Source organism: Garra rufa, chromosome 20, assembly GCF_049309525.1.
Source record: "Garra rufa chromosome 20, GarRuf1.0, whole genome shotgun sequence".
Classification (NCBI taxonomy): Eukaryota; Metazoa; Chordata; class Actinopteri; order Cypriniformes; family Cyprinidae; genus Garra; species Garra rufa.
In genome coordinates this window covers 3,343,310-3,370,514 of record NC_133380.1, presented here as the reverse complement: position 1 = coordinate 3,370,514, position 27,205 = coordinate 3,343,310, and the positions used below count along the sequence as shown (strand labels likewise).

Below are 27,205 nucleotides of genomic sequence, written 5' to 3'. Positions count from 1 at the left end.
GAAGCGAGACGAAATGACTAAAGGTAAAACTAAAATATGACAAAAGCACTTCATAAAGTTAAAATGAAGCTGAAAACTTTAACCAAAATGAGAATAAAAAAAGAAAATATAAAAATAAAAGCTTTAAAAAAAATTATGAAAATTTGATATTTTTGCAACAATCTGAAAGAAGTTTAAATACTAAAATGCCTAAAATTAAAAGTAAAAAATAAATAAAATGACAAAAGTAGATCATAAAATTGCTAAAACTTAAAAAAAATTAAATGAAAATATAAAAATTAAGGATTATTCATAGAAATACATAAAAAAAACTAAAAAAAAAAAAATGGAATTGTTGCATTGGAAACAAGATGAAATGACTAAAGGTAAAACTAAAATATGCCAAAGCACTTCATAAAGTTAAAATGAAGCTGAAAACTTTAACCAAAATGAGAGTAAAAACTGAAAATATAAAAATAAAAGCTTTAAAAAAAATTATGAAAATTTGATATTTTTTGCAACAATCTGAAAGAAGTTTAAATACTAAAATGACTAAAATTAAAAGAAAAAATAAATAAAATGACAAAAGTAGATCATAAAATTGCTAAAACTTAAAAAAAAATTTAATGAAAATATAAAAATTAAGGATTATTCAAAGAAATACATAGAAAAACTGAAAAAAAATATAGAATTGTTGCATTGGAAACAAGATGAAATGACTAAAGGTAAAACTAAAATATGCCAAAGCACTTCATAAAGTTAAAATGAAGCTGAAAACTTTAACCAAAATGAGAGTAAAAACTGAAAATATAAAAATAAAAGCTTTAAAAAAATTTATGAAAATTTGATATTTTTTGCAACAATCTGAAAGAAGTTTAAATACTAAAATTACTAAAATTAAAAGTAAAAAATAAATAAAATGACAAAAGTAGATCATAAAATTGCTAAAACTTAAAAAAAAATTAATGAAAATATAAAAATTAAGGATTATTCAAAGAAATACATAGAAAAACTGAAAAAATGTATTTGTTGCATTGGAAACAAGATGAAATGACTAAAGGTAAAACTAAAATATGACAAAAGCACTTCATAAAGTTAAAATGAAGCTGAAAACTTTAACCAAAATGAGAATAAAAACTGAAAATATAAAAATAAAAGCTTTTTAAAAAAATTTATGAAAATTTGATATTTTTTGCAACAATCTGAAAGAAGTTTAAATACTAAAATGGCTAAAATTACAAGTAAAAAATAAAAAAAAAGACAAAAGTAGATCATAAAATTGCTAAAACTTAAAAAAAAAAATGAAAATATAAAAATTAAGGATTATTCATAGAAATACATAGAAAAACTGAAAAAAAAAATGGAATTGTTGCATTGGAAACAAGATGAAATGACTAAAGGTAAAACTAAAATATGCCAAAGCACTTCATAAAGTTAAAATGAAGCTGAAAACTTTAACCAAAATGAGAGTAAAAACTGAAAATATAAAAATAAAAGCTTTAAAAAAAATTATGAAAATTTGATATTTTTTGCAACAATCTGAAAGAAGTTTAAATACTAAAATGACTAAAATTAAAAGTAAAAAATAAATAAAATGACAGAAGTACATCATAAAATTGCTAAAACTTAAAAAAATTTTTTAAATGAAAATATAAAAATTAAGGATTATTCATAGAAATACATAGAAAAACTGAAAAAAAAATTGAATTGTTGCATTGGAAACGAGACGAAATGACTAAAGGTAAAACTAAAATTAAAAGAAATTAATTATATATATTTTTTAAATATGACAAAAGCACTTCATAAAGTTAAAATGAAGCTGAAAACTTGTACAAAATACAAAATTGACTAAAACTAAAACTCATATTAAAATTAATCCAATTTATCAAAATGCAAAATGACAAAAGCACATCATAAAATTACGAAAACTTACAATAACCAGAATGAGACATAAATCTCATTCATATAAGATGGATAAAGTTAAACTTAAAAAAAAAAAAACATAAATGAAAATTTGATTTTTTTTTTGGGCAACAATCTGGAAAAAGTTTAAATACTAAAATGATTAAAACTAAAATTAAAAATATATTTAAATAAATATTAAAAAAATTATAAAAATGACTATAAAGGCTAATGTATAATATAAATATTAGATTAGATTAAAAATAAATAAATAGAATAGTCACATTGGAAACTATTTGAAATAAGTTATTATAATGACTAAAACTATAATTAAATTAAAAAGCAAAATATAAAAAAATAATAAAAAAATAAAAGCACATAAAATTGCTAAAACTTTTACAAATGAAAATGACAAACTGAAAATATAAAAATAAAAGCTAATTTATAATATATATATTAGAAGTAAAGCTTTAACTTAAAAAAACTATTAAAATATATTTTTTTTCTTTTTCAAGTTTAAATTCTAATGACTAAAATTAAATATTTAAATAAATAATAATAATTAAAAAAGTAATAAAAAAAGACGAAAGTGCGTCTTAAATTTTTCAAAGCTGTAACCAAAATGAATGAAAACTGAAAATATTAAAATAAAAGCTAATTCAAATCATTATAATACTATAATAAGTAAACAGTTTGTAAATATACTAAAATAATGCTGGTGGGGAATAGATTAAAGCATAATGATCTTAATGTCATCTGTGCAAGAAATGGACAGAAACAGATGTACGATTTACCACTCTTATTTATCATTTTAAATGTATTGCAAATAAGATCTGAGAGTGAAAAATTGTTAGTAAATAACTATAATGCAGCTCTTTTCTTTTGCAAACTTTGAATGCATTAAAAATGTATAAAAAGCAGCTCAGACTTTCTGCCTAACATCTCATTTTGTGTTTTGCAGGAGAAACCAAGTGATCCGTGGTTGGGACGACTTGAAGGTGCGTAAATGATGACAGAAACTTGATTTATGAGTGTTAACTAGTCCTTTTAAAGCACTGAGCTGGAATCAGGCCTTTTTCAGTATTAGTGTCTCCTGGATGCGGCGGGTAAAAATATCTGCGATCAACATATTTTGATTACTGAAGTGGAACATTCCAGAAATTCCCTTCCGCAAACTCACAAGGATGAAAAATTCTGGAGCGTTTTAAACAGTCGCCCGATGACAAATAAACTACATGCGACCGTGGCCGTTTATTAGCGGCAGGAGTTTTATTGCAGTTCTGCATCTATTGAGGGTCAGTTAATGAATTGTTTTACAGTCGTTACTCATTACTCTGACGGCTTTAAGATGCCCGGGCTTGAGGAACTTCAATCCAGATCACTCACCATATTTGGTATGGTCTATGAGTTTGGTTTTGGTCTCACGTGATTTTTTTTTTTTTCAACACTGTTTCTCTTTTTGTGTTTGAGCTGAGAGACGCTTCTGTCCTCTGGAAATAAACTCAAGCTACAAGACTGTAAAATAAAGTTCAGCTCAGCCTTTGGAGGAAAACAAGCATCACATTTAGAGTCCAAATATTAATATTATTTGTGCGAGCGCTGGAACAGAATTGTCAAACTTTGTAGACATCATTCAGTGTTATTGCACTTATATTGCTTGTTCAGGGCTCAAAAGACATACTGTACTGCTTTCAGATTGTTTACGCAGTGTAGCAGGCCTTTAATCACATTTATTACTGATCAAAAGATTTCTTTATTGTTTTTGAAAGTCTCTTTTGTGCAGCAAGGCTGCTTTTATTTGATCAAAAAGTACTGTAAAAATAGTGAAATATTATTGTAATATAATGAAACTCTTTTCTATGTGAGTATATTGTACGATATAATTTATTTCTGTGATCAAACCTGAATTTTTTTAGCAACTTTACTTCAGTCTTCAGTGTCACGTGATCCTTCAGAAATCATTCTGATATGCTGATTTGCTGCTCAAGAAACATTTTAGGTGTGCTTTTTAAAAAAGAATGAAAGAAATGCTTTTATTCAGAAAGGATCCATCAAATTTATCGAAAGTGACACTACAGACTTTTATTATGCTACAAAAGTTTTCTATATCAAGTAAATGCAGCACTTTGTTCATCTGTGCATTAGAAACTAGATGAAATAATTAATAATAAGTCATACTAAAATGACTAAAGGTAAAACTTAAAAAAAAATGACAAAAGCACTTTGTAAAATTAAAATAAAACTGAAAATATAAAAACAAAGGCTAATATTAATATTACAAAAAATAAATAAAAACAAAAATTAGAAATTTTCTGTCTGAAATAAATAAGTACATCATAAAATTGCTAAAGCTTTAACAAAAATGTCAATGAAAACTGAAAAAATAAAAACGAAAGCTAATTCATAATATAAAAATTAGATTAGACTAGCTGAAATCATTTCAATTCTAAAATGACTAAAGGTAAAACCAAAATGAAAATAAATAAATATGACAAAAGCACTTGAAATTAAAATGAAACTGAAAATATAAAAATAAAGGCTCATTCATAATATAAATAGAAGATGGGAAAACATCAACTGCAACTGTCTGAAAAAAAGTTTAAATGTTAAAATGACTAAAAACTATAATTTAAAAAAAAAATGCATCAGATTTGTAAAAATTTAAAAAGATGCATCAAATTTATTAAAAGTGATACTAAGGACTTTTATTAGGCTACAAAAGATTTCTATTTCAAATAAATGCTGTTCTTTTGAACTTTGTTCATCTGTGAAAACCAAAAATAGAATTGTTGCATTAGAAATTAGATTAAATAATTAATACTAAAAGGACTAAAGGTAAAACTTAAATGAAAAAAAAAAATAACAAAGACAGTTTCGTAAAATTAACATGAAACTGAAAATATAAAAACAAAGGCTAATTCATAATATAAATATTAGAAAAATAATAAAAATAAAAACAAAAATTAGAATTGTCGCATTGGCAACTGTCTGAACAAAAATGTAAATGAAAACTGAAAAAAAAAATGAAAGCTAATTCATAATATAAATATTAGATGGAAAAAAAAATCAATCATGAAATCATTTTTAATTTTAAAATAACTAAAGGTAAAACCGAAATGAAAATAAATAAAAATAAAACATATTGAAATAAAGGATAATTCTCAATATAAATTGAAGATGGGAATACTTAAGCAACTGTCTAAAAAAAATTAAATATTAAAATGACTAAAACTATAATTGCAATAAATTCAAATTATTAAAAAATCTATCAAATTTATCAGATTTATCAAAAGTGACACTAAGGACTTTTATTATGCTACAAAAGATTTCTATTTTTAAATAAATGCTGTTCTTTTGAACTTTGTTCGTCTGTGAATCCTGAAAAATAAAATGTATCACGGTTTCCACAAAAATATGATGGTTTCCACAACTGCTTTTTAACATTGATAATAATCAGAAATGTTTCTTCATTCCTGAAGAATCATGTGACACTGAAGACTGGAATAATGAAGCTGAAAAAATTCAGGTTTGACCACAGAAATAAATGACATTTTGACAGATTCACACAGAACAAGGTTATTTTAAATTGTAAAAATATTTCACATTTTTTATGTATTTTTGATCAAATAAAAACAGCTTTGGTGTGCATAAGAGACTTTTAAAAACATTGAAAAATAGTAATGCATTCTTTGGGGATCAAACCAATGAACTTGGTGTGGGTAATGCCAAGGTGGGTTCAGTTCTCAGAAATTCTGTTTTAAATATTGCATAAAACATTTGCAAATAAAGCATCATATTCATACCATATGTTCAAGAGAACAAAATCTAACAGAACAGCATATGCATTTCCTGGGAATCATACCCCATAAACTCACAAGTAATGCCAAGGTCATGGGATCAATTCCCAGAAAATGTGCAAAAAATTGGAATGTGCATAAAATGTGCAAATAATGCACTGTTTCCATCCCATGTGTTCTAAAGAATAAATTGACCCCAACCGGTAATGCATTCTCTGTGAATTAAACCAACGAATGAACTTGGTGCAGGTAATGCCAAAGTGGGTTCAGTTCTCAGAAATTCTGTAAAAAAAAAATAATGTAAATATTGCATAGAAAATTTGCAAATAAAGCACCGTTTTCATACCATATGTTCAAGAGAACAGCTTATGCATTTCCTGGGAATCAAACCCATAAACTTGGCACAAGTAACCCCAAATTCATGGGTTTTATTCCCAGAAAATGTCAGAAAATTTTTAATATTGCACAAAACATTTTGCGAATAATGCACTGTTTCCATCCCATATGTTCTAAAGAATAAATTGACCCCAACTGTTAATGCATTCTCTGTGAATTAAATCAATGAACTTGGTGTGGGTAATGCCAAGGTGGGTTCAGTTCTCAGAAATTCTGTGAAAAATGTAAATATTGCATAAAACATTTGCAAATAAAGCATCATATTCATACCATATGTTCAAGAGAACAAAATCTAACAGAACAGCATATGCATTTCCTGGGAATCATACCCCATAAACTTGGCACAAGTTACGCCAAGGTCATGGGATCAATTCCCAGAAAATGTGCAAAAAATTGGAATGTGCATAAAACGTGCAAATAATGCACTGTTTCCATCCCATGTGTTCTAAAGAATAAATTGACCCCAACTGTTAATGCATTCTATGTGAATTAAACCAACGAATGAACTTGGTGCAGGTAATGCCAAGGTGGGTTCAGTTCTCAGAAATTCTGTAAAAAAAAAAAAAAAAAAAATGTAAATATTGCATAGAAAATTTGCAAATAAAGCACCGTTTTCATACCATATGTTCAAGAGATGCATGTTATGCATTTCCTGGGAATCAAACCCATAAACTTGGCACAAGTAACCCCAAGTTCATGGGTTTTATTCCCAGAAAATGTCAGAAAATTTTTAATATTGCACAAAACATTTGCGAATAATGCACTGTTTCCATCCCATGTGTTCTAAAGAATAAATTGACCCCAACTGTTAATGCATTCTCTGTGAATTAAATCAATGAACTTGGTGCGGATAATGCCAAGGTGGGTTCAGTTCTCAGAAATTCTGTGAAAATTTTAAATATTGCATAAAAAATTTGCAAATAAAGCACCGTTTTCATACCATATGTTCAAGAGAACAGCTTATGCATTTCCTGGGACTCAAACCCATAAATTGGCACAAGTAATGCCAAGGTCATGGGATCAATTCCCAGAAAATGTGCAAAAAATTGGAATGTGCATAAAATGTGCAAATAATGCACTGTTTCCATCCCATGTGTTCTAAAGAATAAATTGACCCCAACTGTTAATGCATTCTCTGTGAATTAAACCAACGAATGAACTTGGTGCAGGTAATGCCAAGGTGGGTTCAGTTCTCAGAAATTCTGTAAAAAAAAAAAAATGTAAATATTGCATAGAAAATTTGCAAATAAAGCACCGTTTTCATACCATATGTTCAAGAGAACATCTTATGCATTTCCTGGGAATCAAACCCATAAACTTGGCACAAGTAACCCCAAGTTCATGGGTTTTATTCCCAGAAAATGTTTAATATTGCACAAAACATTTGCGAATAATGCACTGTTTCCATCCCATGTGTTCTAAAGAATAAATTGACCCCAACTGTTAATGCATTCTCTGTGAATTAAATCAATGAACTTGGTGCGGATAATGCCAAGGTGGGTTTTAAATATTGCATAAAAAAATTGCAAATAAAGCACCGTTTTCATACCATATGTTCAAGAGAACAGCTTATGCATTTCCTGGGAATCAAACCCATAAATTGGCACAAGTAATGCCAAGGTCATGGGTTTGTTTCCCAGAAAATGTGAAAAAAAACGTTGATATTGCACAAAACATTTGCGAATAAAGCACTGTTTCTATCCCATGTGTTCTAAAGAATAAAATCGACCCCAACAGTTCATTCATTCTCTGTGCCAAGCATTGGAAATAAACATGTTATCATGCCATTGAAAAATAGTAATTATTCCAAACAGTTGACTAGTGCATATACATAATTCTGTGTTGAAGTTGATGATAGTGTCAGACTCCGGCTTTCTCAGCTCTGATCTGTTGTCTAAACATGTATCACGTGTATTTTTCTCAGTTTCCTCAGAATAATGCTCAGTAATGTGTGACTGAGATGTTGTGTGTCTTTTCAAAACATGTAATTTGGCTCCTGCTGACAAACACACGCATTTTCCCGCGGCAGACGCACTAATGTGCACGTATGCCATAATTGCAGTGGTGACGGATCTGGGATGTTCTGAGCTTTTACAGTGATGTGGTCAGTGGTGTTCAGTTTGGGTGCCATGACTTGTGGAAAAGACTCTCTCAAAATATGGTGTTAGTAGTGCAGTTGTGACATTGTTGACATCAAACTTTGGTTCTCGTGTGTCTCACAAACAAACATCAAATGAAATTTGCAGCTGACTGTAAGATTTTCAGCTGATTTTACAACTTTAGGTCTAGGAAGACTTAATGCACAAGTTGTATACATATTTTTATGATGCAATTTATTATTTAGGGTTGTAGTTATGTTCAACTAGCCATAATGTGCGTTTCCATCCAAAGCTGTGAACTAAACTTGTGCAAAAAATTGGATTGTTGCATAAAACATTTGCTAATAAAACACCGTTTTCATTCCGTGTGTTCACGAGAGTAAAATCTTCCTGGGAAAATGGCTCAAAGTATCAGTAATGCAATAATAACAAGTTGCTGCAAACAGTGAAGCATGTGCATCTTTTTTTAAATAAATTACTTAATTCAGATGAAATGCAATAACAAATGCTGTCATGTTATTTTGCAGCCTGATGTTTGGGAATACAATCGTTTGAAACCGTTCTGGGAGGTAATTATTCCAAATCGTTTTGATGACGGACTTCGATAAACTAGAACAATATTTCAAATTGTTTTCAATGCTGGTTAGTCCAGTTATCCAAACACATGATCTGCTTGTTGTTGCATCCAGGAACTTGTTCAGTAAAATGTGTTTCCATCATAGTTTATGTATGTTTTCTGGCCTAATAAAAAATCTTCCACTTCAATTGTGCATTTTAATGGATGTTTAAAGATTTTATGCACATCTTGCAATTTCCATCCAGTGTTTTTATGCAATATGCCCAAATTTCCCAAAAATAAATGGATGCAAACGAAGCTACTGTAGCCTGCTTTAGCAAGTACAATATCTTTTTAGAAATACTACCACAACAGTTCATGCATTCTCTGGGAATCAAACCCATGAACATGGCACAAGTAATGCTAATGTGGGTTTGATTCCCAGGAAATGTGTGAACATTGGAATATTGCATTAAACATTTGCAAATAAAGCACCATTTTATGTCCCATGTGTTTAAGAGAACAAAACAGTCAATGCATTCTCTGGGAATCAAATCCATAAACTTGGCGTGAGTAACATCAAGGTCATGGGATCGGTTCCCAGAAAATGTGCAAAAAATTGGAGTATTGCATAAAACAGGCAAATAAAGTGCTTCAATCCCATGTGTTCAAAAGAACAAAATCATGTTCGTGCATTTTCTAGGAATCAATGTTGGTTTGATTCCCAGGAAATTTGTGAAAAATTGGAATATTGCATTAAACACATGGGATGTAAAATGGTGCTTTATTTGCAAATATTTAAGAGAACAAAACAGTTAATGCATTTTCTGGGAATCAAATCCAGAAACTTGGCGTGAGTAACATCAAGGTCATGGGATTGGTTCCCAGAACATGTGCCAATAATTGGAATATTGCATAAAACATTTGGAAATAAATCACAGTTTACATCCTGTGTTCAAAAGAACAAAATCGACCACAACAGTTCATGCGTTCGCTGGGAATCAAACCAATGAACTTCGTGCAATTAATGCCAAATTAGAAATAGAAATTCTTAGAAATTCTGTGAAAAATTCAAATATTGCATGAAACTGTTTCAAATAAAGCACCTTTTCAAGCCATATGTTCAAGAGAACAAAATCTAACACAACAGCTTGCATTTCCTGGGGATCAAACCCACAAACTTGGTACAAGTAACATGGTTCAAGGTCATGGGTTCGATTCCCATAAAATGTGGGAGAAAATGTGAATATTGCACAAAAAATTTGCGAATAAAGAACCGTTTCTACCCCATAGGTTCAAGAGAACAAAATCTAACACAATAGCTCATGCATTTTCTGAGAATCAAACCCACAAACTTAGCGAGTAAAGAGTCAAACCCATGAACTTGATGCAAGTAGTCCCAAGGTGGCTTCAATTCCCAAAAAATGTGTAAAAAAAATGGAATATTGGGTGTGAGTAACGCCAAGGTCATAAGATCGATTCCCAGAAAATGTGCCAAATTCCATTCCATGTGTAAAGAGAACAAAATCGAACACAATATCTCATGCATTTCCTGGGAATTAAACCCATAAACTTGGCTTGAGTAATGCCAAGGTCATGGGTTTGATACCTGTAAAAATTGACAAAAAAATTAAATAAACATTTGTGAAAAAAAGGCACCATTCCCATTCCATGTGTTCAAGAGAACAAAATCTAAAATAACAGATCATGCATTTCCTGGGAATCAAACCCATAAACTTAAGTAATGTGTGAGTAATGGCAAGGTCATAAGATCAATTCCCAGAAAATTTGCAGAAAAGTTGAATTTTGCACAGACATGTGAATAAAGCATTGCTTCATCCCATGTGTTCAAGAGAACAAAATTTAACACAACAGCTCATGCATTCCCTGAGAATCAAACCCACAAACCTTCTGCAAGTAACTGAGGTCGTGGGTTTGATTCCCAGGAAATGCATGAACTGATAAAGTGCACATCCTGAATGCAATGGATAAAAATTCATAATGCATAAACGTGAATGTAAAATTAACACACGTCAGTCTTGATGCAGAATAAGAAATTTATTTCATAACAGTTACAAAGAACAAAATATTTAAAAGCATTTTTATCTTACATAAGCTGTACAGAGATGGCATGTATTTGACTCTAAATGATTCTGGAATAGACGCTAGAAGTATTAAATAGAAAATTGAAAAAAAAAATTAAAGTTGATGGAAAAATATGAAATATTCCATTTATCTACTGTACAAAACAACAACTTGAAAATGGAATCCATTCTATTGTACCCTGATACATCGTTTAGGCCTCTTGCGCATTTAAAAAGTATTTTACAAAAGAATCCGATGGCCTCGCCATCTCACAATAGCTAAAATCTTGGCCTCTTTGGTTCCATAATTCGGTATAATACATTTGAACAGAATTCAGTTTCAGCTTCTATAAAAATAACTTTTCTTTTTTTTTTTTCAATGGCAGGTTTTTTCTTTACTAATAATGCAGCTTCAGTGCAAACATTGTAACAACCATCCGCTCAGAGTAGGAAGCGAAAGTTTACATTTCAAGTATTGAAAACAGTTTATAACAAGTGGGTCATCCGGTGTTGGTCACTACTATACATTGCATAGCTTGTGCGGCACTTATTTCAGAGGAATCGTGAACGAGGCGCGCCACTTCGCCTTCAAAGGCATGCAAGTGCTTTATATTGTGCATTTACGGTATTTTTTGCAAGTGCTATGCTGCACCATGACGTAACTGGAGAGTTTGGCAACTCATTCGGCTTGTTGCATGAATAATCACAACCGAGACATAACAAGACATGCCTCTTGATTTATGAATGGACCTCATGTCTGTCATGCTGTAGCTCTTTGCGGATGTTCGTTGAAGACGGATGCTCTCGAATGGATTGGTTGTCACCCAGTGGACTCAATGTGGGAAGTGCTGGCGTTGTTTTGAGAAGATGGTCAGTGCTTTTTGGGAAGGTACGCAGATATAAATGTCTTTTGAGAAGATCACCCCTTCTCTTTCCATTTTTGAAGACGAGAACCAAACTACACTCTTAAAAATAAAGGTTTCAAAAGGGAAGAACCATTTTTGGTTCCTCAAAAACCTTTCAAAACAGTCAATAGTTCTTAATGGAATAGTGAAAATGTGTTATTTACTCGCCTTTGCGCCATCCAAGTAGGTGACGTTTTTTCTTTAGTAGAACAGGAAAGAGTATTTTATAGCTGAAACCGTGGTGATTAAATTAAATGCAAGTCAGCGGTTGCCGGGTTTTGAGAAAAAGAAAAGCAATGAATACCCTTGGCTCTGATGATATATTGATGTCTTATAAAGCGAAACAATCAGTCTGTGCATGATACCGAACATTATTTACAACATAAAATACCTGTAATCGTTGCGTGATTATTTAAGTGAACTAGTGAATTGAACCAGTTCATTGAAACTTACCCTGCTGAAAAAAAACAGCTAAAACCAGCCTTGGCTGGTTTTAGCTGGTCAATCAGGCTGGTTTTAACTGCTCATAGCTGGTCAGCAGACTGGTTTTAGAGGGGTTTTGGCCACTTCTCCATGCTGGTCTTAGCTGGTCAGGCTGGGAGACTAGCTAAAACCAGCTACTTCCAGCTTAAACCAGCTAAGACCAGCGCTAGGCTGGTTTTAACTGTTTTTGTTTTTTTTCAGCAGGGTACTGTCCAAAATAATCAGTTCATGGAAAATAATCCTTTTTCCTGTTTGTCTGCAGCTCTGGATTACAGAAAATAATGTAAATAATGTTCAGTTTCTTGCACAAATCGATCATTTTGCTTCAGAAGACCTCAATATATTGTCAGTAGCTGTGGACATTAATTTTCTGTTGCCTGTATAAGCTTTTTAACTCTTAAAGTTATGAATCACCAAGGACCAGTGTTGGGGGTAACGCATTAAAAGTAGTGCAAGTTACGTAATAATATTACTTTTTTCAAGCAACTATTAAAGTAACACTACTTTTTAATTGATAAAAAATAGTTACTTTTTCAAATAAGTAATGCCAGTTACTTTCCCCCCCATTTATTGATTAAAAGCTCTCCTGTTGAGAGAAATGTGAAATGTGAACATGCATTAATTCATCTCACTCACTTAAAAAAAAGTATTTCTCAAAATGAACTAAAACTGTGAAATTCAACTCGGAATATGATGAGAATATTATGTATTTAATCTCATTTTATTAGCCGATGTCTTTGCTCCCAATCTTCGATGATACAATTTATCCATACTAATAAGCAAAAATTACTTAAGATAATCTACACATTTGTTTTCCCTTTTTATTGCTGAAGAGTTGACATTTTTTCTTCTGTGGTCTACTACGCAGACGTGAATTTACTTTTCTCTAAACCTGAGGCTTTTAGTGTGAAAAGGCTTTTACATTTGCAAAAAACAGAACTTTTTATATTAAAAACAAACAAGCAAGCCCTGCCCAGATTTGAAAAGTAACGTAAAAGTAACGTAACGCATTACTTTCCATAAAAAGTAACTAAGTAATGCAATTAGTTATTTTTTTAGGCAGTAACTCAATATTGTAATGCATCGCTTTTGAAAGTAACTTTACCAACACTGCCAAGGACTACCGTTTCAGCAAAAAAAATCTCCTTTACTGTTCTTCTTGGATGGCCTGAGGATGAGTAAATTATAAAGCCTTTAAGTATAATTAAGAATGAATCTAAAGTACCTTTTTGACCAATAGATCTCGCCTTTGAACCTTTGTTTTTAAGAGTGCAAACAGAGATAAAAGCAATCGTGTGACAGAATCGTACAAACCTGTAGACTGGAACTAAATCGCTCGATGATTAAGGAACATAAATATATGTACAAAGATGCGTGGAAGAGTTGGGGTGTGCGTGTGGATTTGTGAGCACGGATAAGTCATAAATATTAGTTTCTTACTATAATATTTTGGAAGTCTCAAGCGCAGCCGCACTCCTCGACGATCATGTTGGGAACGTCCCGTTTGACGATGTTATATTCGTCGTCGAAGTACAACATGGACATGGTGCTGAGTTTGGTCGGGATGCAGCAAGAGTTCATGGATCCCGGACTCATTCCTCGCATGCGGTATTGGTTCACGACGGCGGTGTGGAAAGACGAAGCCGATCCGGGAACTCCGGCCATGTACGCCGGACAATTCCCTTCGCAATAATTCCCAAAGTACCCTGACGGGGCGATGATCCAATCGTTCCATCCGATGAGGCGGAAGTCGATGTAAAACTGTTGGCGGCAACACAAACTGCTGCTGCCGTCGCATTCGAGGCCTCGTTTGCGGATGCGGTGTTTGTTGTCGGCCGCTCGGGCTTGGACCACAAGGAAAGGGCGATGGGATTCGTCGGCCGTGTTTACCAAAATAGGCACGACGCCCATCTTGTCGCACGCTTCGCACCGTACGTCCAGGTTCTGCCGGCGATCACCTTTGGCGAAAACCATTTGCACGGCGTCCGTCAAGGGGAAAGTGTGCCAGCCGCTGCGTTTGAGATCCACGCGCTTCTCCACCAAGTTCCACTTGCTCCCGAGCCCCGGTTCCTGCGAGTAAACCTTCACCGTGACCTTCCTCCTGGAGCCTTTCTCCAAAACATTAGGCAGAAGTTTGAAGTACAACCACAGGCTGGCCTGGGACACGTACAGGTTCTGGTTGCCCTCGTTGGAGATGGCAAAAAACAGGCTGGTTTTGGAGGTCAGCGACTCGTCTGTGGGATCAAGAGAAGAGAGAAACGATTAGCTCAGTGCAGTGGTTTCTCAGCTGACTCGTAAACCTGATGAACCTGGTGAACTCAAAGCCTATAGGATAAAGACTCAAGACATTAACATTCAGAGAGGGCAGCGAATCTCTAAAACCGTCATGAATGGCCCCCTAAACTTGGACCACTTCAACCTAAAGACATTAAATCGTGTTGGTTCTCATGAGGTTCTCATTACATGTAAGATAGTTCATTTATATTATTTTAAAAAAATTTCATATACTTTACAATTTAAATAATATACTATATAATCATATAGTAATAAATCTAAGTAATAATATAATATAAATAAATATATTTTGGTATATATTCATGCATTTTATAAATATTAAATTAAACATCAGCATAAAGGTAAAAAAAATTACTAGTACTATATATACACTATTAATATATAATATAAAAAAATACTCATTTTATTTATCATTTTATATAGTTACAGAAATGGGAAAAATATGCTTAATTTACAAACATAATGTCACAATGAATATATCTTTTTGTCTTATAGATTTGTCAAATATAATTTATTTTTTCTGATTTTAAGATAAAATGCAACCCTGTTCTTGGAGGATTTTATAGGGTTTACCCATACTGTTTTATTGAACTCTAAATTAAATTAGATTAAAATTAAATTTAACATAAATTTGATTTCATATGTTAACATTGCAGTCATGAGAATAGGTGAGAAATGTGCCATAAAAATAAGATCAATAAATAATTTTTGTTGTCTTGTAAATTCTGGACAAAATGAAGCCCATTTACAAGACAACAAAAAATATTTATTGAAAATACATTTCTATAATTATTTCTATATATGTGAAATTGTAAAATATGAATTATGCAAATTTTTTGTTTAATCAAAGGTTAAATAAGATGGGTGAATCTCAGAAAAAAAAATTAGATATACTATCTATACAAATAAAAATAGATATTCTGCACAAAATGAAGCCTATTTTTATGTTTATTTTCATTTGTAAATTATGTTACTTTTTTGGGATTCACCCATCTTATTAATCTAAAATTTTGCATAATTTATATTTTACAATTTCAAAAATATATAAATTATTATATATAATTATAGAATGTATTATATATAATATATAATTTCATATGCTCACAATTCTGATGTGAAAATAGAGGTGAAATGTGCTTAATTTTCATGAGAAAATATATTTTCATATTATAAATAACCTCATTTTGCACAGAACAGAATAGACCTTTGTGCAAAATTTATTTAAAAAAAATATAATTTCTAATTTGACCTCAACATGTTTTTGGAAAGTTTAATAAGATGCATCTATTTTATTTTATTGAACCTTAAATTTAACTTAAATTCAACATAAATTAAAGGCAAAAAAAATGTCATAAAAATCATGAAAATAAATAGTCCTATAAACAAGCTACTATTTGAGTAGAATATAAACTGGGACCACTTGAAATGTTTCCTAAAATGTTTCATGAGATGCACCCATTTTATTTTACTAAACCTTAAATTAAACTTAAGTTTTGAATTAATTAGAAGCAGAACAAAAACAAATACTACCATGATGAATAAATGCTTTGCAATTTGAATAATGAACTAAACGCCTTGAAATCTAAATTCTGTGCAGAATATAGTCATTTGTATTTCTTCTGATTTTAGGTTGAAATACAACCCAGACACATTCTCTGGAAGTTTAGCTGCTGATTATTGCATGGTTAAATGCATGTTCTCAGGGTCTCATGACAGCAGCGGTATTCTGGGGTCCGATCCAGTGCTGCCGGGGGTCTGGATGGAGATGACAGGAGTCAAGAGAGCTTATGAGAGAACAACACAACGCTGCAAAGACTTCCTGTGAGCCGCAGAGACTCACAATGAACCATGAGACGTCACAGGAAACGTGGACATACAGCCGTACAGTGAGAGCGCGATCAAGCACATCCCTTTGACATTCACAAAAGGACACATTTACATGATATTGAACGCTTCTGGAGCCACCGAACACTCCAGATTCATCCAAACTCATCTCTTCTGCTTACAAACGATAAATCTAAAGTAACTTTTCACCTGTTTTATCATCCAGCAGGTGAAAAGCATGCATATGATCACACGATTGGCTTAGCAAACAAACTAAAATGCTGTTTTTCGGTCTTTCTCTCAGGTTTTCCCTGGAACCCATACAGACTTCAGCATAAAATAAGAAGTATGATCGTTCTGTCTCTCTGTAATGCATTAATAAATCTGAGCCTGCTGGAAAGTATCCGCAAAACACATGAAATAGAAATGTTTAAAAGTAAATCTGAAAATATTCAGTATTTGTCATGCGCTTTGTATACTTGAGCGCAGCTGTGCCGAGAAAGAGAGAGAGAGAGAGGGTCACATGGGCGGCTCGCAGGCCTCTGATTGGATAATCACATTTGGTTTGAGCACAGCACTGTAACTCATTTAAATGTAAACTCTGTCCTGCTGAATTAGGGATAATACTTCATGAAAACTTTCATTAGTAACTATAACAAACAATATTACACTGTGGGATGCTTCACAGATCATGTTGTCCCAAGTGACTTTTTGTTCCCGAGTACAAAACTGAGTATTAAAGGGAAAGTTTATACAACAATGAACACAATGAAATAAAAAAAAAGGTTTATATATGTACTAATATAACGCAGTTTTTAACAATTTTCAAAAATCATGTTTTTCTTTATGAATTCCAATTAATCTCAGTCAAACTACAGTTGTGGCCAAAAGTTTTGAGAATTACCTAAATATTGGAAATTGGAAAAGTTGCTGCTTATGTTTTTATAATAGCAATTTGCATATACTCCAGAATGTAATGAAGAGTGATCAGATGAATTGCATAGTCCTTCTTTGCCATGAAAATTAACTTAATCCCCAAAAAACTTTCCACTGCATTGATAAGAAGGCTTCAGGGCATCCAAGAAAGTCCATCAAGCGCCAGGATGGTCTCCTAAAGAGGATTGAGCTGCGGGATCGGAGTGCCACCAGTGCAGAGCTTGCTCAGGAATGGCAGCAGGCAGGTGTGAGCGCATCTGAACGCACAGTGAGGACAAGACTTTTGGAAGATGGCCTGGTGACAAGAAGGGCAGCAAAGAAGCCACTTCTCTCCAAAAAAAAAAACATCAGGGACAGATTGATCTTCTGCAAAAAGTATTGCGAATGGACTGCTGAGGACTGGGGCAAAGTCATATTCTCCGATGAAGCCTCTTTCCGATTGTTTGGGGCATCTGGAAAAAGGCTTGTCCGGAGAAGAAAAGGTGAGCGCTACCATCAGTCCTGTGTCATGCCAACAGTAAAGCATCCTGAGACCATTCATGTGTGGGGTTGCTTCTCATCCAAGGGAGTGGGCTCACTCACAGTTTTGCCCAAAAACACAGCCATGAATAAAGAATGGTACCAAAACACCCTCCAACAGCAACTTCTTCCAACAATCCAACAACAGTTTGGTGAAGAACAATGCATTTTCCAGCACGATGGAGCACCGTGCCATAAGGCAAAAGTGATAACTAAGTGGCTCGGGGACCAAAACGTTGACATTTTGGGTCCATGGCCTGGAAACTCCCCAGATCTTAATCCCATTGAGAACTTGTGGTCAATCCTCAAGAGGCGGGTGGACAAACAAAAACCCACTAATTCTGACAAACTCCAAGAAGTGATTATGAAAGAATGGGTTGCTATCAGTCAGGATTTGGCCCAGAAGTTGATTGAGAGCATGCCCAGTCCAATTGCAGAGAAGGGCCAACACTTCAAATACTGACTCTTTGCATAAATGTCATGTAATTGTTGATAAAAGCCTTTGAAACGTATGAAGTGCTTGTAATTATATTTCAGTACATCACACAAACAACTGAAACAAAGATCTAAAAGCAGTTGAGCAGCAAACTTTGTGAAAACTAATATTTGTGTCATTCTCAAAACTTTTGGCCACAACTGTACAGTTAGGTTATTTTGATGAAGTAAAAAGAATCTGAATCTCTGTGACTCAAACCATCAGGAAACCAAGACAAGCCTGTTCTCAGTTAATCTGCCTGCCAGCGGAGCCCAACAATAGTCGGGTGGAGCCGTTTAATGCCACAATACAGAGTCCACCTCCACAACACAGCACAGGTAATCAGTGTGTGTCTGTGCTTCGCTCACCTTCACTTCCTGTGCTTAGCACTGAACACACAAACAACTACACTTACATCTGAGTGCTGTCTGTGCATGTAAACTGCATAATGCTGGTGTGTTCTTATTAGTGGCTGAAAGGATGTTATTGTCAATTTGTTAAAGTTGGAATGCTTTTAGTATGTTGCTATGTGGTTGCTAGGGTACGCTTGCTATCCTGAGTGACTTTTATATCCTGGGTCCTTTTTGTTGATGTTTTAGCATCTGACAGGTGAAAATTGTGAGTCTGATCACTTAATATTATAGCATCTGTTAATATTTTGAAGTACATTTACATTATTTATTTTTATATAGAGTTCTATATAGTTTTAATTTATATTTATTTGTTTTATTGATTTTAGTATTTAAATTTAAAAATTATTTGAATTGCTAGTTATATTATATTATATTTATAATTTTTATTAACTGTATTTCAAATTTCAAAAACAATTAGTTTTTATTTACTGTTATTATACTTTTATTTTTACTTATATTTACTTTAATTTGAGTAATTTTAGTATCTCAATTTAGTACCAAGACAACAGTTTTTTTTCATCTACATTTTTCCATCTAATATATTTTATATATTTTATTAGATTTGATTTAATATCAGTTTTATTTCAAATTGTTTTAATTTACATTTATTGCTGTTTTAGTTGCTTTACTTCAGTATAAACTTATTTCAGGACATTATTTTCATTTAAAGTTTTTCATGTAACATTTATATTATTTATTTTTATACTTATATTACATGAATAATATTTTTATTGTATTATTTATGTTAGCTTTATTTGAATAAAATTTAATTAAATTGAATAAAATTTAATTTAAATTTACTTCAATTTTATTTATTTTACTAATTCAATTTCAACGTACTTATTTTAGTATTTATTTCTTAATATTCATTCGATTTTATCTAATAATTTATGACATTTAATTATATAATATACATTTCATTATATTAGGTTTTATATAATCTTTATTTTAATTATCAAAACCAAAAAAACGATTTGTTTTTATTTACTTTTATTTCAGTTTTAGTTTTAGTTATTTATTTAGTAATTAGTACTTCAATGAAAACTTAATTTCAGTTATCTACCAAGTCAGGTTTTTTTTTTTTTTTTTTTTTAGTTTTTATTCTAATATTTTATTTTATTTTATTATATTGTATATGTGACCCTGGACCACAAAACCTTTATACATTATATGAAAGCTGAATAAATAAGCTAGGATAGGACAATATAAGAAAATCTAAAATCTGAGGGTGCAAAAAAATCTAAATACTGAGAAAATTCCCTTTAAAGTTGGCCAAATAAATTCTTAGCAATGCATATTACTAATCAAAAATAAAGTTTTGATATATTTACAGTTGTAAATGTACAAAATATCTCCATGGAACATGATCTTTACTTAATATCATAATGATTTTTGGCATAAAAGAAAAGTCATTTTGACCAATGCAATGTATTGTTGGCTATTGCTGTCCTTAACTAACCCTGTGCTTGTTCAGTTTGTTACACAAACAGCACTAGTTACTCAGCGTTAAGTGTTTGTTGAGATCACTAACCCGTAGTAGAATCACTAGTGATGGCTGAACAAGGAGGGATGGTGTTTACTGTCACCGCCATTTCCAGCTGGCAAAATCAAAGCGCAAAAGCGCAGCTAAAAACAAGCGTTGACGTGGGGCGACGCATGATTACAGGTTGGACGGCTTCCCGCTTCGATTCAGGCCTTTTGCAAAGCGCCGGAGCACATTCATCATTGGGCTCTAATAGACAGCGCGAGCGAATTATCCCTCTTGGCAGCCTTCCTCACCTGAGTCTCCACACACCATTAAGATGTCACAGAAACCTAGAGGGACTCAATTGGCCTCTGCCAGCGCAGGGCAGCACCATTCTTAAAGAAAACGAGATCCTCAAGAAGATCCTGGACGTCTTCCAGAGCTCCATGTCCTGAGGTCACCCCGCATCCTAATGAGACTTCGCAGAATCCAAACCCGCTCCGTGACGGCTTTATTAGCTCACTGCCACTGCAATGGCAAACTTAACCTTAAAACTGTCTTTAGAGGTGCTACTTTGTATAGAAGTATCATAAAAGGATGGATTTTTGAAAAAGAAGGTTTTAGATTTGAAGTTCATTTGCAAAAACAGATTAACAGTTTTCAAAAAGCATGTTTTTCATGCATTCCAAAAATCTCAATCAACTGCAATTGGGTTATTTTGATATAAAGTAAAAAATATCTAATAACTAACACAATAAAACAATTAAAACATGATTTTTGAAAATTAAAAAAAAACAAAGTTGTCTGTTTTTGCAAATAAACTTCATTTAACATTTTAAGTTGAATATAATTTTTAAATATATTTTTATTTGAATTTTAATTTTTAAATCATTTGAAATATTTTTTATGATTATTATTTTTTTTTTTTTATAATATTTGAATTTTGAATATAATATTTAAGTCTTTAAAGTTTTTATTTATTTTTTTGTATTCTTCTTGTTATAAATTTTCTTATAAAATTTGTAAGTTCTTATAAATTTTTATAAAGTAGTTTTTATACAGTTTTAACTTCATTTTATTTCTATCTATATATATATATATATATATATATATATATATATATATTACTTATTTTTCACTTTTTTGTCTTACTTTTTCATTTATTTAATTTTATTTTTTGCTTATTTTTATTTATGCATTTGTATTGCTTATTTAAAATTGAACTATATATATATATTTTAATATATATATATATATTACATTTTCAATTATTTATAGATGAAGCATTAAGTCAGCATTATGCATTATATTATATTTTTGATTACAGCTATTATTTTTCCTGGTCTCACTGTAAATGATTCATAAGAACATGCTATTCCGAAAAATATTCTTTATAATCTTTCATCAAAATATAATACTTGTTTTACCTCTAAAATTACTTTTCAGTTGACATCATCAATCTAGTTGAAAGCATTTTTTATTTTACATTTATGCCTTATTTTTTGGAATTTTGAGATTTATACATAATTTGAAAGCTCAATTAATAAATTCAGTTTGTTTTATTAGGATAGGACAATATTTGGCTGGGAATGGGATACAACTAAAATATGAAATCTGAGGGTGAAAAAATCTAAATAATTTAAAATTGTCCAAATGAAGTTCTTAGCAATGCATATTACTAATCAAAAATTAAGTTTTGATATATTTACGGTAGGACATTTACAAAATAACTTAATTGAACATGATCTTTATTTAATATCCTAATGATTTTTGGCATAAAAGAAAAATTGATAATTTTGACCCATACTATGTATTTTTGACTATTGCTACAAATATACCCATGCTACTAAAGGCTGGTTTTGTGGTCGCAAACATTACACATTATTAAAGTAAAATGGGTTTTTGCCATGAAAATGGCATATCGTGTTGACTATAAGTGGAAAACTTAAAGCAAAGGGCTCAGAAAAGGAGTATAAAACCACCAAACGTCATTTTAGCAGCAATTCTGCGAAACAAAAATATGTTGCATCCAGTAACCTGATGCGAGCCCATATATAAACCATCCAATATTTCACCAGCCATATGTGAACGGTCTGGACGTGTGGCACCGCTGCTTATTTTAAATCTCCATCATTTCAGTAAACGCGTCCTGGGTCTCGTCCGGATGCGAGTCTCATCTTGGCAGCCGAAGAACAGCGCAGCACAAAGGGTCAAAAGGTCCAGATCTGCCCTGGGTTTCGGATAATTGGCCTTGTCCTAAATGGTGCTTGAAATCTACGGTGCATTGGTGAGATTCTACTCTGCGTGCTTTACTAAGACAGCATTGATTTATTGTTTTTGAGCGTACGCATCAGCTCTTTGCTCCTGAAGTTATTTTAACCTTGAACTCTTGCTGCATCCTGCGCAATTTGTTTAGCAAATTCAATACAAGCTGAAAAACCTCAATTCTGCTTGTGAAGTCAACATGAAACACTCTTTGCATCCCATTTTACTTGCATAATGTGACAGATTTTTTGAATGTAACAGGATATTCAAGAGGGAGAAAATGCAGCACGGGACGTGATTGTTTCCAGTGGAAATTGATGGTGGCGGACTGTACGTGTATAACACTTTTGAGGTGGACTTTTAAGGGCTAAAGGTCAAGTTTATTCTTACGTAAAGCAGCTTTATGAAACAGATATTATTTGATTTTGCTGATGCTATGTTTATTGCATTAACTAATATTGGATTACTAGATGTTTGACGTCAACTGCGATAAAAAGAGTCTTTTCGGTAGTTATTGCATTTGAGGAAACATCCTTGAGACAAACGTCTTTTGTCTTTGTATGCATGAAATGTGATCATAAGGCACTATGGCAGATTGATTTTCAGTTGCAGTCCAGTAACTTTAAAGGTTTTATATAGTTCATCTACAAATCATAGTTTGCTAAAAATGTCTTAACCCTTAGGACATCCAAGATGTAGATGAGTCTGTTTCTTCATCAGATTTAGAGAAATGCAGCATTGCATCACTTGCTCACCAATGGATGTCAATGGGTGCCGTCAGAATGAGAGTCCAAACAGCTGATAAAAGCATCACAAGTAATCCACACCACTCGTCTATCAGTTAACATCTTGAGAAACCAAAAGCTGTGTGTTTGTAAAAAACAAATCCGTCATTAAGACATTTTAACTTTGAACCATTGCTTCCAGCCAAAAGTCCTCCAGTGAAAAAGTCCATCTCCTGTTGTTTCTCACATCAAAATTCCACCACATATTTGTTTATAAACTGTTTTGGCTTGTTTGGCCAGACCACTTTTTCTCTGAAAGAAGTGTTGTTATGGATTATAGACTTGGATTTTAGCTGAGAGCAATGGTTTGCAGTTAAAATGTCTTAATGATGGATTTCTTTCTTACCAACGCACAGCTTTTGGTTTCTCAAGATGTGAACTGATGGACTGGAGTGGTGTGGATTATTGTGATGTTTTTATCAGCTGTTTGGACTCTCATTCTGACGGCACCCATTCGCTCCAGAGGATCCATTGGTGAGCAAGTGATGGAATGCTACATTTCTCCAAATCTGATGAAGAAACAAACTCATCTACATCTTGGATGGACTGAAAGTGAGCACATTTTCAGCAAATGTTTTTGTTTTTGGGTGAACTATTGCTTTTAACAGCATTTTCAGTCCTGTTCCTCAACGCATTCACTCATGAGATAAGTATTAGGACCTGGATTGAGAAACACCAAAGTCATACCGGTAATAATTGTGACCCTGGACTTCAGAACAGTCTTAGGTAACACGGGTATATTTGTAGCAATAGTCAACAATACATTGTATGAGTGAAAAATTATTAAAAAAAAAATTTAAGTTAAGTAAAGATGTTCCATGAAGATATTTAGTAACTCTTCTACCATGAATATATCAAAACTTAATTTTTGATTAGTAATACGCATTGCTAAGAACTTCATTTGGACAACCTTAAAGGGGATTTTCTCAATATTTTTTTTTTATTATTTTTTATTTTTTTAGCACCCTCAGATTCCAGATTTTCAAATAGTTGTATCTTATCCAAATATTGCCCTAACCAACCATACATCAATGGAAAGCTTGTTTATTCAGCTTTCAGAGGATGTATAAATCTCAATGTCAAAAAATTGACACTGATGACTGGTTTTGTGGTCCATGGTCACAATTGCAACTGAAAGTTGTGCTGTATCTGTTTTCATGATTCACTGCTTTAGATAATAAATCTTTGATGCATTTTAATTGATTGAGAGCAGATATTTTACAACTGATTTGTTGGAGGTGGCTTCAGTTTTGTTTCTTTAACAGGATTGTGAATGAATGAACAGTTTACTGTGCGATTCTCGAACCCTGAATGCTATTTTTAATAAAAGGTTCTGATTCTTCATAGATAAAATCATTAAAAAACACAATATTCTGAACTTCCGTTGCTTTCAAAGAACTCAAAACACTGATCTGAACAACCTATAATGAATCTCCAAAGAATCTTATAGCAAGCTTAAACACCCAAAAACGAATTCCCTTTATACCATTTTTCTTTGTAACAAACAGGTTAGCTTACAGTAAAGAGCATCACCTCTTACACATGGCAAACAGACCGGGGCTAGTTGTCACAAGTGCAAAATGTCAGTAATTATAAGTTTCTGAGTCAAACATGAAGTGGTTTTCACTGTCAGTAGTTTTTATGATGATTTCAAACACATCTAAGCCTAAAGTCACTTTAAACTTATTTCATCCAGACTAAAATGCAATGCTTTTGTAATATCCGTACATATAATAAAAGAACACCAACATACATTGATAAAAGAAGAAGTCACTATATGTGACCCTGGACCACAAAACCAGTCTTAAGTAGCGTGGGTTTATTAGTAGCAGTAGCCAAAAAGATCAATTTTTCTTTGATGCCAAAAATCTAAGTAAAGATCATGTTTCAATAAGATATTTAGTAACTTTTCTACTATAAATATATCAAAACTCAATTTTTGATTAGTACTATGCATTGCTAAGATCTCCATTTGGACAACTTTACAGGCGATTTTCTCGCTATTTAGATTTTTTTGCACCCTCTCAGCCAAATATTGTCCTATTCTAACAAAGCATACATCAATGAAAAGCTTATTTGATGTATAAATCTCAATTCCCAAAAATTGCTCCTTATGACTGGTTTTGTGGTCCAGAGTCACATATAATAAATTATGTTTATATACAGTACAGTAGGTGTCAGCCCGGGGCAAGTTGTCACATGTGTTGTGATCGTATTCAGTTTATTAATTACGTTTCAGTTTAATGATAGTAAAATGTTTCTGCATGCTTTTTGCTCTTTTATTCATTGTTTAGTCATGCGCAGCCTATAATAGTAGATTCCCATTGTGACAACATGCCCCGTACTAGACTTAAAAGCCTTTTTAATGAACCCCAGCGGTGTGGATTTTGTCCTGAAGAGTGGAAAGGTTAACTTAAAAGTGTGTGAGTAAACGCGGTGTCGCAAATCATAATCGCACCTGCGCGTAACCGCGCTCGGACCCGCCGCATACACACCTGTCTCGGCGAAGCTGATGATCTCCGACGTCTCCTCCTCCACCTCGTTCATGGACGCGGCGTGTCCGTCCAGGTTGGGGATCTCCACCCTCCCGTCCTCGCGCACCTTCCCCGCGTGGAGCTTCTTGAGCGCGGTCACCATCGCCGCCTTCGGGATGGGGTGGGTGATGTTGGGTCTGTCCCGCATCTGTAACCGGCTCAGAATGTGTCTCTTCACCGCCTCCAGCAAGTCCACGTCCACCCTTGTGGCTCCATCCGTCTGGCTGAGCCCGCAGGACGCGCAGCTCGGGCTGATGCTCGGGGTTTCGGTGTCCGGAGCCGGTGTGCAGCGGATGGAGATGAGGATGGACACAAAACAAAGCACTTCGAATAGCAAGCTTTTCATCTTCTGGGATGATAAACGGCAGTTTCCGAGCGGATGCGAAACTGGGGTGATGGAGCTGAAAGCGGCCAAGTTCGTATCCGCCTCTTTTCTCCTACAAAAAGTGAGATTTAAAAGTGAAACAACTGTATATCCACTCTTCGGTCCGGAATTGAACGCAACCGCAATAAATCCTGTAAACGTCTGGTATATGTTCCTGCGCTTGATTCTTGTCTTTGGTCACTCCGCGATGGTTTCAAATCAATTCGGATCGATATCACAGTGAGAACGGCTTGTTACACCATCCCAAGTTGATAAACGTGTGATATGTAAATAATAAAGTAACCAAAGCTCTTGATATCTGTCCACGTACAGGCGCGAATGGCACTTTTACGCACGCGTCTGATGCGTCATGGCATGACTGGAAAGCTCTATTACGCGTGTAAAGCCCCACAGACTAAACAAAGGACCTGTTATGATTTGTCCCGGTGATTTCTTCACGAGTTAAAATCATCCATGGTGAAGGGAACCGAGTGCAAACCAGGAGCCCACAGTATTTCCAAATGATCATTCGCCTTTTTAGTTGTTCAGATGAAGATAGTGTCCTCCTTTGTTGGACATTTTGACTTCCAGTGTACGTTCCCCATATACTTCTTCATCATAGCTCTCGGTGTGGGTGTTCGGGAGCTTCGGCTTGTTTCTCGTGCGAACAGACATTGTGCCGCTTTTGAGCCGCTGGAAAGTTTTTATACGGGACTGGAGAACCACGTGGGACGAGCCACCAACTCCAGGATTATAAAGGTTAAGAAACCAAGGGATCTTCAGGGGAAATGTGTCAGGACTAGCACATTGCATTATTAAAATGCGTTTTAGGTTCCAACTTTTTATTGTAAAACAATTATTATTGCAGGAAAAATTATTGTCCTATTTTTCTTACCAAAAAAAAAAAAAAAGAACAGAAAAACTAAAACAAAAACAAGATTAATAATAATGGTCGGATATATGTACGTACAAACAAACCTATGAAAATATCTCAACCACAATCATATATCCAGAAATGCATTGTGATTGATGACATTTGTGCAGGATTAAATAAATAAAAGTAAATTACACAAATAAAACAAATAAATAAATAAAAATAAGGGAGGGGGTGCATTTATTAAGTAGAAGG

The 27,205-nt window shown here is 33.1% G+C and overlaps 1 protein-coding gene across 1 annotated transcript; it reads right to left on the bottom strand.

Moving 5' to 3' along the window:
• Positions 1-13,193: 13,193 nt before the first annotated feature.
• On the bottom strand, positions 13,194-26,722 carry LOC141293846 (inhibin beta B chain-like). The gene is made up of 2 exons (XM_073825915.1): positions 25,674-26,722; positions 13,194-14,435 (listed from the first exon to the last, which is right to left on the bottom strand). The coding sequence occupies exons 1-2, from the start codon at positions 26,056-26,058 to the stop codon at positions 13,660-13,662; spliced, it is 1,161 nt and encodes a 386-aa protein (XP_073682016.1). The 5' UTR covers positions 26,059-26,722; the 3' UTR covers positions 13,194-13,659.
• Positions 26,723-27,205: the final 483 nt, after the last annotated feature.

What these genes read in the sequence shown, in the direction of transcription:
- LOC141293846 (XM_073825915.1), bottom strand. Translation starts at nt 26,058, where the DNA reads ATGAAAAGCTTGCTATTCGAAGTGCTTTGTTTTGTGTCCATCCTCATC. An exon ending in CATCAGCTTCGCCGAGACAG is followed by an intron (nt 14,436 to 25,673) that starts GTGTGTATGCGG and finishes TTGATCCCACAG; the next exon opens with ACGAGTCGCTGACCTCCAAA.